Source organism: Lethenteron reissneri, chromosome 33, assembly GCF_015708825.2.
Source record: "Lethenteron reissneri isolate LAM-NWPU_2019-01 chromosome 33, ASM1570882v1, whole genome shotgun sequence".
NCBI lineage: Eukaryota > Metazoa > Chordata > Hyperoartia > Petromyzontiformes > Petromyzontidae > Lethenteron > Lethenteron reissneri.
In genome coordinates this window covers 8,929,064-8,941,093 of record NC_083811.1, presented here as the reverse complement: position 1 = coordinate 8,941,093, position 12,030 = coordinate 8,929,064, and the positions used below count along the sequence as shown (strand labels likewise).

General features: G+C 42.3%; 1 protein-coding gene across 1 annotated transcript; it reads left to right on the top strand.

Annotated features, from left to right (window-relative positions):
• The first annotated feature begins 407 nt into the window (after positions 1-407).
• Positions 408-11,544, top strand: LOC133350316 (L-lactate dehydrogenase-like). Its single transcript, XM_061564529.1, is given in 9 exon segments — positions 408-549; positions 4,675-4,822; positions 7,684-7,801; positions 8,028-8,053; positions 8,055-8,202; positions 8,480-8,653; positions 9,205-9,311; positions 9,884-10,036; positions 10,555-11,544. Coding segments are annotated over 8 exon segments (1,023 nt in total). The 5' UTR covers positions 408-549; positions 4,675-4,690; the 3' UTR covers positions 10,720-11,544.
• The last annotated feature ends 486 nt before the right edge of the window (positions 11,545-12,030 follow it).

The following is a 12,030-nucleotide window of genomic DNA, read 5'->3' as shown; positions in this document are numbered from 1 at the left end:
TTGCGCGCGCGTCATTGGATGAAGGTTGGCGGTGGACGCCGAAGGGTTACGCGTGCGTGATGACGTCATGACGGCCTGAGCGGAATTGCGCGTAGAGTGCTCGCCCGCGTGCGTGATGACGTCACGAGCGACGAGGGAGAGGGGGCTCGCCCGCGTGCGTGATGACGTCAGCGGGGCGAGAATAAGGCGCGCGCCCGCGTGCGTGATGACGTCACGAGCGACGAGGGAGGGGCTCGCCCGCGTGCGTGATGACGTCAGCGGGGCTAGAGGAGGGCGCGCGCCCGCGTGCGTGATGACGTCACGAGCGACGAGGGAGGGGCTCGCCCGCGTGCGTGATGACGTCACGAGCGACGAGGGAGGGGCTCGCCCGCGTGCGTGATGACGTCACGAGCGACGAGGGAGGGGCTCGCCCGCGTGCGTGATGACGTCAGCGGGGCTAGAGGAGGGCGCGCTCCCCCGCTTCTGACGCACTCCGCGTCCCCGCTCCGCCGCCTGCAGCCGCCGCCTCCTGCTCCTCTTCTCTGCTTCTCGCCGTCGTCGTGTTCCCCGGTACGTGTGGGCATTAGCAAGCGGCCACCGCGTTATCATTTATATCGCGTTAATCACTAATCACGCACACACACATTAACAGCAACCCTAGTCGTCGTTGAGTAACGAATGTCATTTTTTTGTCTCTTTGTGAGGCCGATTCTGCGCAAAGGAATGTTCATTCTGCGCCTCGCAAAACAACAATAATTATTATATATTCATCCCTTTGTCGGTGACAGAGAGAGAGAGAGAAAACACAACCCCGTTATGTGAAGCCTGGCTTCATTGACTCGTGCCTGTTTAATCAACCTCGCTGCCTGCCATGCGTGTGGTGAGAGGCGTCGTGTATAGGCCGATGAGTTGTGGCGATGTGTAATTATGCGATGGCTTGCGATGATTGTCCTGTTGCATCGCGCTCGGATCGTCACCACGGCTGCAGTTGTGGCCTCGTACCGGGAAGCCCTCAACCAGCATTAGCTTCTCCTGCAGCGGTCAGAATATGTATTTATAGTGGACGAATCCGATAAGCTATGAAGCTTTTTTTTTCAGAGGTACAACCATATATTTGGTTGAATTTTGAGCCTTCCGATAAAAAGGCGATGGTTTAATTGGAACGCACAATTTAGTTGTTACCCAGGTCTTCCTTAAAAAAATTGGTTCACTTTGACTCGTTTAGGGCCACATTTGACATGTCAATAAGGGCAGTGAAACATAATCCATTGTGAGAATTGTATTTTATTATGTTTTATTTTTATTATTTTATTATTATTTCCCTTCTACGTGACTTTACCGAAAGAACCAAGAAGATATTCCATTGTTTTGTATTGGTATGCGCTCACGTCTAACCTCTCCACCACCAAACCCACACTGACCAGCGTGGTGAAGTATGGTCAAATAGCCCCTAGGACTGACACAGCTTGAGGAGACACCCTCATCTAGCAGTGGATTGTCCTGTGCATCATGCACTTCAGAATTGTCCATTGCAGCGGACAAATTCGAGTGGAGGATGGTTGAGCAAACACCACCTACACGAAATGGAGCCACGTTGGAGGAAGGTTGATGTTCTAAACAAGTCCCGACTATACGTTCTTTTAAATCTTTAAAGAAATGATGTGCAGTGAAACGTAACAGGCAAAATATAGGTGCACTAGAGTTGCTTTTTTGGGCACGAGTTGACCTACTTAAGCATTGCGCAGCCCTTAATTAGCTATTTGCTATGAAGACTTTGCGGATGTGTTTTGTCATGTTAAGAGTGTTAATTTACACCTGGAATGGTGATTAAATTGTTCCGCAAAAAAGTCTAAATGTTAGACTTTTAATGTCTTCCCGGAGGTCAGGCTGCAAGCTGGCGTCTGGGTTATAAACGCCCTTGGCGTGGGATGTCAGACCAGCCGGCATTCTATGCGCTCAGGGTTATTCATTATTTAGTTATCTTTTACATCACGGTTGGGCACTTGGTCATTGTGGAAAATGTTTAGGCTTAATTTTTTTTACGTTGTGTTCTATCACGAAATAGAATACTGGATAATTTATATTCTTTGCCTAGCTAATAATTACAATAATTGTATGTAATAGAAAGTTGAGTTTTTTTTTATTGTATTGCGGGTCGTTACCAGTTTCATTTTGGTGTACATTGCAAGTACTTTACTGTTGGTGTGTTTTCCTCCTGGAATTTGTTTTTATAGGTTTAAGTAAAGACACTTGGTTTAGTAGCAGAATTTTAAATATAATTTTGTGTATGAGTTTAAACATTGCCTGTGAATAAAAAAAATGTATGAACGTTGATTTGCATAGACTTATAAAATGTAAAATATTCATGTCTAAATTCAGTTTTGTTGGAATTTCAGTTTTGTTGAAAAGCACACACCCCACCTTTTTGGCCACGTAGGCAAGGGAAGGGCCTGTGCTATTTGGTTGGGCTATGCTTTTTGCTGGAGGACTAATGCATTCACACCGATACTTAGGCAACTATGTGAACCCCGCGCCCTGAGTAATTTGCTTGACTCATATCATTGGCCAGTGATATCTGACCCCCCCCCCCCGTCCTGTCTACCCGCCTTCACCAACTCGCACTGACCGGAGTGGTGAAGTATGGCCAGACAACTCCCATTGGCTATATGGCGTGGGAAAATCATATTTTAGCAGTGGATTGATGCAGGACTTAAATGTCAAATCATCAGTATACTACTTCAGTAAACCCAAGTTATATGCACATTCTTTTTTGTAATCGGATTTTTTTTTTCTAAATTGAGTAAATCAATCCATCAAGAAGAGTTTGTATGTGCAAGATACTTAAAAAAAAATTATGTTGCCATTTGTTGTGCATGTAATATTTGTGATATTGCAGTGAGATAAGATTGTGTAATTGTGCAAATGTTAAGAATTAAAATTGCAAAAAAGAGAAGTGCACTTTTTGAACAGATTGGTAGAAACATCAATACAAAATATTACAAAGAGGTTGTCTAATGTAACTTTAATGGCTTGCACATTTAGTTAATATGTGAAACTAATCGTCATACATAATTAGGGCTTGGGGTATTATCTTTGCTTGTAGCTTGAATAGCGTAGGAGCAGTCTTTATGGTACGTGGAAAGTGTTGCTATTTTGCTGATTTCTTGCTTCCATAAGCATGTCCCCTAAAGGTTACAACCACATTCCATACGAAGGACACACCTTCAGGGAGTGGCTCGGTGCCAAATAAGTCGAGGGAATACATTTATATAACCTGTGTTTTATCCAGCAAGATGTATTACTACCTCCACAAGTCTATACTAATGTACTACAATGTTTTGAAAGTTATAATTGTATTAGATATATGGCCCCAACATCTGTCGCCTTTGACGATTGTTGTTGAATACCAGATGCCAATTATATGCCCCCCCCCCACTGATTGTGATGGAGGCCCTTTGCCAGAGCAACACGCAATGACTGCAAGTTTGGTTTGCACAGTGAGTGTTTGGTTTCTATTACACGCACTGCTACATTGAACCGAGTTATTGTGCAAGTAACATGTTAATTCATCATTTATGCTGTGAAAAATGTAGACATAGCCATTGCAATATTTTTAGCTTTCTCCCTGTCAGTTACTACTCGTTAGTTGACGTCTAAATGCTGTGTCATAACGGAAATTGAGTCACTGGCCCCATGAGTATGAGTTGATTTGACTGTACATTGGTGTACGTGCAGCAGCAGCCGTAACCATTCGTGGCAGGCAAGAGAGAAAATGACTACCAAGCAGACCACTGGGTTTTTTTTTGTTATATAACCTACAACTTGTGTCCCCAAGGATTACTGCGGTTGTATTTGTCTTGTGCAAGTTAAATATATGCTTGTCGGTCACACCAACTGTTGTGCGGATTGCATGTGACCAAAAAATAAATGTAAGGGCACTGTTCATGGTACAGAAGCCACGCTTGTCAATGCACTGTACTGAACGTCTTGTTATCAGTAAGCATAAATTTTGCTTTGTTCATCTGATCAATGTTTGCACTGCAGAAAACGCTGTATGAGCGTTTTAATACCGGTTATCCAATTTAAAGGCTTGCCCTCAAGTTTTTTGTCTGTCCATGCTTCATTTGAATGAATAAGATTCTATATGCAGGAATTTTTAGCTTGATAATTAATAGTTGATCTTTATATGGGTCACTGTTGTCTATTTACATACAAGTACTCTATCGCAATCTCAATTTGGGTTATTTATAAAGCTGCCCCTTACACTATTATTTAGAGGGTGGATAACATTCTTAATGCATGCATATTTCACATTCCATTGCATATTGTGAAGTTTGATACCAAAAATGTAAAGCATTTAACATTTTGTTATTTGGATGCACCTTTCAAAACCTTGGAAAAGCTGATAAAAACTTTCATTAATTGTATGACATTCCACTGGTATTTTAGTTTCTACAGATGTCACCGTTAATCGTCTAATGTATACAGCCAAAGCATGATGGTGCACGTTCACAAATGTCCCACGGCATTGCAGATTAGAGGTTGTGGAAAAATACATCCAGAGGATTTGCAGAACACTGTCCATGGACGCAATGATACAGGCATCGATAAGCATAGTACAGTATATAAATACAATTTGTATATGCATGTGCGAAGCGTTTGTAATCAAGTTATGCTCCGGTTGTGTCTTTGTAGAACTAGTTGAGACACCATGGCATCCACCAAGGGAAAGCTGATCCACGAGATGGTGCCCAGCAAGGAGAGGGATCCTCCCCACAGCAAGGTGACCATCGTTGGTGTCGGCCAAGTCGGCATGGCAGCTGCCATCAGCGTCTTGCTCAGGGTGAGAAGGACACCTCCACACACACCAACACCCTCAGACTTCGACCCCTAACATTACCATGCTGATCCTTGAGCAAGTGGTCCCTTGGAACTCGACTCGAGTCACAAGGGACCACTTATCTCCACGAATTCCAAGGGGTATGAGAGGCCCCAGAGGCTTCAAACGTGGCCTAAATTAATTTGACCTTTACTGCCAGCTGCCTGTGGGCTCTCACCCAAGAATCTGTATGCACTAAACATACGCACTACAATGGCATACATTTCATTGCCTATTGTACAATCTTGGACCTTAATCTGCCTTTATCTGGACCTTTAGCAACCTTTATCTGTCCCCATTTTTGTTTGCTTTTGTTTAATCCTTGCTATTTCAAACATTGTCCCCTTATCAATTTCAAACAAACCATTCAAACAACATTATCATTGTATAAATATTTTCATAAATGTTATAATATTAAATCCGTGCTTTGCACATAGAATATTGCGAATTCGAGTAAGTTTGATATTAAAATACACGAAATGGGTTAAAAGTCTAATCTTGTTGTTGAATATTAATCATGCTGCTGCAATGGTGTCTGTAAATCATGTTTGACAGATTGTAGTCATGAGCTACAAAGCCACCGAACCAGATTTTGTGGGAGCAGCCATAGCAAAGAGGAAATAAATGTAGGTTAGTTCTAATAATGCACACGAGCAAGTATGTTCCTTTACAAATAAAGTAACTATTCACGTAGCTATATTTGTATTGCATGCACTGTATACGTCTCCATTTGGTGAAATGGATTGTTCTGTTCTTCTCATGTGATCCGTTTTTTCCCGACCAGAGGTCACTGCAGTGGCAAACAGTCAAATGCCTGCATAAACACGACGCCTTGTTCCACGAAGTCTGCCCACAGTCACAACTGCTAAATTATGATAGGCCTCTTACACAATGCAGTACCCATGCTTAAGTTGTAGTTGAAAAAACGGGCCATTGATTAAAATAGTGTACTTTTAACAAAACATTTGTATTTATTAGCAGTATTTTGCATCTACAATTTAAGGGGATGCGTTGCATCCTGTATTGTGTTACTTTGATATTCAGCGGGGTCGTGAAAGTGGTATACTTTGTCGGTTATAATGTGGTACAGTGTCTATTTTATGTTCTCACTCTACTTTCTTGCTGGTGCTGTATTAGGAGGTAATCGTATTGGCTATTTTTGGGAGATGGCTCCTCTTTCTGCACCTCAGATATTTCTGTCAGCTATTTATCCCACCCATGCAAAGGGCAAATCAGAGTTTGTCCCTGAACCTGTTTGACACACCAACAATTATTTGAATAGAAAATGTAAGGCTGGTTTTTGTGTGATATTCAAATCTGGAAATGATGGAAATACCTACGTTTAAAACAACCTATGCAAAAACCATCAGCATCTTCTGAAGTGCTTCTTTTTTAGTGCTGCCTAACGGCGTGTGCGACTTCACGATGATATTGGTCCCAGGTCTAGCACGGCGTGTAGAGTTTGTGCTGTTGTTAATTGTAGCCATGTTTTGATGTTACTGAGCCATGTCGTTTTTGGCCGTCCTGGTCGTTTTTTCCCTTCGATTTTTCCTTCCAGGATTTGCTTTAATAGCTGGTATTTGTGGTCGTTTCGGGCAATGTGGCCTAGGTAGTAACACTTCCTGCTAATGATGGTCTTCAGCAGTTGCCTGTCAGTGCCCATATCTTGCAGAACTTGTGTATTGGTGGTTTTGGCTGTCCATGGGATTTTCAGCATTCTTCCATACAGCCACATCTCGAAAGCTTCGAGCCTTTTTGTTGCTGTTGTTGTCAGTGTCCACGTCTCTACTCCGTACAGCAAAATTGACCAGATGTAGCATTTCAGTGTGCGCAGTTTCAGTGATGTACTCAAGTGCTGATGAGTCCTAATGATGAAATTGGTCCACAGTTGTCTGACTGAATCACTTCTGCCGTCAATCGATGACATTTGCTCAAATGTATTTTAATGGTGTTTTAAGACCAGAGTACCACAATGCACTTCAAAATTGTTGGTGATGTTTACATGCACATTGTGTTTAACACTTGCATGGCAATGGGGGATGTTAAACATGTAGGTGATAATCATATAAATACATTTATATAATATTAGCTATGAATCGAGTAGTGTTTGCAAATGAAAGATTTGAACGTAGGTCTTTTGTACCTGTTGTACAGAATCATATTTTTTACAAGGTCTCTACAAATCTGACCTGACAATCTGTAATCAGGGAAACGTTTTTGCAGTTCTAAGCAACCTGCTTCTTTGTTTGCATGCTTAAGCTTGTCATGTGTATAAAAACAAGTTCTTTTTCATGCTGAGCTATGAGTTTGCTGAAAATACTTTTAAAAGATACAGCATTATCTGTAAATGGACTTGAGGTCTATATTTCTGTGTAACTTTGTTTAGGAATGTCCTTGTAAAAGTCACATTTCCTTGTATCACTTAAACAGAAATTGAATGGAAGCCATGCACACTAGGAGTGACCCACTGTAGTAATCCCTTGAAAATGATTCATAGTTAATGTTTCGAAGCAAGCTTTTTCCATTTTAAATATGATACTTGACCAAGGATTTTTTTATATGTAAAAAAAATACTTTATAGTATTGTAAATACTTGCAAACCAAAGCGTTTTAATAAGCCAAGTTGTAGCTGGTGCAAGATGTGTCATGGTGTTTTGTTGGTACTTCATAGACATAATGCTATATTTAAAATGTTGGCATGCGTTCAGTTCTTATGGGTGTCGTATATTTAAGGTTGCTTGTTACGTGATTGCCTCTGGCATTGTGGGCGGTGGTGAGTTTGCACACTGAGGGTGACTTGAGGACACGGTTGTGACGCACTACAGGACCTGGCGGACGAGCTGGCCCTTGTGGATGTGGTCGAAGACCGCCTCAAGGGAGAGATGATGGATCTGCTGCACGGGAGCCTCTTCCTCAAGACGGCAAAGATTGTGGCTGACAAGGGTGTGTATTAATTGTGACCAGACGCCAGAATACACTGGGCACCTCACAGATGGACAAGTGCAATTAAAAACCTTTTATTTTAAAAAGGGGTTTTCAAATGTTTTGCTCTTTAATGTATATATTTTTTATCAGTGTTATTATTTTTTAAATGAAATATATATTTGTCAAGGTTGTATTCCTTGACGGACCATGCATTTGCGAGTGACACTTGCGGTTGCTTGTGTAGATTACTCGGTGACGGCCGGCTCCCGTCCTCGTGGTCGTGACCGCGGGTGCGCGTCAGCAGGAGGGCGAGAGCCGCCTCAACCTCGTGCAGCGCAACGTCAACATCTTCAAGTTCATCATCCCCAACATCGTCAAGTACAGCCCCAACTGTATCCTCCTTGTCGTCTCCAACCCCGGTGAGGCCCTACAAAGAGTGGCGAGATGGCAACCTCATGCTCTTCGCAAATTGTTCACTTGTTTCTTTGTACCCAGCTATTGATTTTAGTCTCCATTGCTTTGAGTCACAAGATGTAGGATAACGAGTAATTTTGTTTTCACAATCCTACACGATAAAGTTTTTGCGATCAGCGATTTGACACTGCGTAATGATCACCGTGGATTAAAGCGGTTAGTCTTTGTACATTTTTTTTTTCAACTGGAGTTCACAGCGTTTTTCTCCCTTGTGCGTGACAGTGGACATCTTGACCTACGTGGCATGGAAGCTGAGCGGGCTGCCCAAACATCGCGTCATCGGCAGTGGCTGCAATCTGGATTCTGCTCGCTTCCGCTACCTGATGAGCGAGCGCCTGGGCGTCAACTCCGCCAGCTGCCACGGCTGGATCATCGGCGAGCACGGTGACTCCAGCGGTAAGAAAATGTCTGGTCTCCCACAACTGCAAGCAAGCAATTATATTTGATAGTTCATTATTAGGAGCAGTGGCACAGTGGTTGTAGTGCACTACCTTTTGGAGCCCAGGCCATCCTTGGTTCTATTCCTGGAACTGGTGAACGTTATTGTGGCAGTTACATCTGAACCAGTATTTGGTACTCACCCCCACTTCACCCCTCCAAGTTTGATGAAATAACAGTCCATGGTGTGGTGATGTCTTTGTCCTAGCAGTGAATTGATGAAAGGCTGTAAAGTTGTACAGTTTGATTTCTTGTGTGGCTATAATAAGGCTCATTGTGATAGAGCTAATATTGATTTTAGGATTGTGTGTTTACCCCCCCCGCATCTAGATTACTTAATGTCACAAATTTTGCATTAAAATGTGTGAGTTTTAATATACAAGAGAAGAAAACACAATCTCGAACCATGTTTTATGTCATCCTTTGCACCTATTCATTGAATTATGAAAATTAAAATGATTCAATATGTATTTAATAATTGTGAGCATGCTTTGCTTGTGTGCTGCCAGTGCCTGTTTGGAGTGGCGTGAACGTGGCCGGGGTTGGCCTGCAGTCCCTGAACCCTGACATCGGCACGCCGAAGGATGGTGAGGACTGGAAGTCTGTGCACAAGCAGGTAGGTGGACAGGTAAGCTTCTGCTAACTATGCACATATTCTTAGGTTTTTTCGGTAAAGTCACGTAGGTGACTAAAAAGTGGGCCATTCCTGGCCCATCCCCCCCCCTCAACCAGTATATATACGGGGTAGTATCTCTTGGAATCTCTCATTTACTTGATACAGCAAGCGTGCTGTGACGGTTCCACCTGAAGACGGAAGCTTGTGTTGCCTCCGAAACGTCGTGATTTTTTATTTAATTTTTTATTTTACTTTTATTAATTTTAATTTTTTACCTACGTGACTTACCGAAAAAACCTAAGAATATGAATACTTGCAGTCACGAAAGCTTCAAATCTAGAATTAACTATGCACATTTAACATCCGTGTGCTTGAAAATTCTATACATGTAATGATGCACACACAAAGACTATAAAATATGCAGTTAAAAAACTTGAATAAATTGGTAACATTTTATGTTCATGTATAACATTTATGACTTCTGTCAAAATGTAATAAATGTATGAAGGATGTTTGAAAAGGTATGTTCTGCTGAGTAATATTTAAAGTCAAGAGTGATTCTTTGTGCACAGCATATTGACCACTTATGACGGTTTTTTAGTGCCTACGAGGTCATCAAGCTGAAGGGCTACACCTCCTGGGCCATTGGCCTGAGCGTGGCCGACCTTGCAGAGTCGATCCTGAAGAATCTGCGCCGTGTGCACCCCGTCTCCACGCATTGCAAGGTAATGTTCATTTAATGAATGCGGCACCACACACCACCTCTGTGTAAGCCACGTTGGCTGTGCCAGAGACACTAGATGGAATATTTTCAGTGTCTCCTTAAACTTTGCTCATGTGGTTGCCTTGTTTACGTGCATGTGGAATTTATAAGGACACTTTAATTGTCTAATCGGAGTTTGTTAGTTTTGCACGTTAAGTGAGAAAAGAACTAGCAATAGCATGAACACATTCATGCGGAGGGAGCTGGTAGGAACGTTGGGTTGCTCGGTCAATGGCCAGGGTCAACGGCGGTGTGGTGTATTCTGCAAATATGCCCGACTGTGAGAGTGGGCACAAGCCCCTCCCCACCCAGCCCCTCCCTGTGGGCTGGTGTAACCAGGAGGTTCCTACCAGTTTAACTACACACACACTGCTGTTTTTTTTTATATTATGTTTTTATATTATGTTATGTGATCTGGATGTCTTAGAACCTCTTCCGAGTGCTGCCATATCCAATACGCGTTTGCACTTTTTGTTGCAGGGTCAGCACGGAGTCCATGATGATGTTTTCCTCAGCCTGCCCTGTGTGCTTGGCTCCGAGGGCATCACTGACATCATCAACCAGACCCTGAAGAAAGAAGAGGAGGCTCAGGTTCAGAAGAGTGCAGAGACCCTCTGGAATGTGCAGAAAGAGCTCACCTTCTAAAACGGGAGTCGCAAACTCGACGTTCTGTAATGTTGAGCGTCGGGCATTTGAATCTAGAAAGGAAACATTTCTGGCTTTGGCACTGCTAGGCATATATACTTCCCTAAGCCTAAGTGAGCACAGCTTTGCACATTGTGTGTTAGGCTTCCAGTGTAATCGTTTGTCACCACAAACCTTTTGAATGTTGATGTGTGTACCTTGTGTGCCCTTGTAACAGCAGAAGTAGTGACACAAAAGTTAAATGTCTGAACATTTTCAATAACTTTATTTGAGTGCTGTACTGGAGAACAAAGTTTGCATCAATGTTCTAGACCTTGCCGTTCTCACGCCAACGTAAATAGTTATCCAATTAACAGAATCGATCACCAATTTGCAATGAACTTTGGTCCATTTATCAATGGCTGTGCATATTTTTTAAACCTACTCATGTTTGTCAATGTGTCCAATGTGATAAGCTTAACATCGTAATAAATAAATACATGTGATCAACATTTTGAAATAGTAATTAAATGTGATTGGTCAGTATATTTCACGCATTCAGTGTTTGCAATACCACTGGTTGAGCATGTGCACTTGTTATCATGTGTTTGTGCAGTCTTTTGAGTACATCTGACTAATGCTCTCCACTGGCTGTGCTTTGCTCTGTGTAACTACATGCAACACAAAGTTATAAGTACTGTTAACTGTGCTAGACGTATGTGGTGGAAAATGCCCACACGTTTTGAAACATAAGGCTGAACCCAAGGACGTAATCTGCATTGCTGTACCCTTTGCAAGAAATGGAATATCTGAGCGCGTCTGTGTCATTAAACTAGTTAAAAACCACACTAATGCGTGATCTTTTTTCATAGACATTCACTTGCAATACTGTCTTGTTAATGTATAAGCACCTTAATTAAGGCACTTCAAAGAATTAACAATTTGTACAGCAGAATAGTAAGATGAGTTGAGAAGGATGGTGGTACATTAATACAATCTGTGAATTAATGATGAAAGTGACAAGTGGTTATTGATGAGCGAGTCTGAATGGGTCGGGAAGTTGAGAAAATAGATATTTTTTTAAATCATATTTTGGTACTGGCAAAGGAGGTTCCAATGGTGTAAATGCTTACCCCGAGCTCTCATACTCTGATGGTGCATTGCCTTTGAGTTGTGTGCCTTTTGCCGTCATCTGGTCCAACACCATGTGAGACGAGGCTCTAAGAAAAGCTGTCGGGTGTGGACCAATCAATTTCAAGGACAGTGCATACATTATCAGAGTTGTGTTTTTTTTGTTTGCATTCCGACCGCAAGTATTGTGGTCAATGCAAA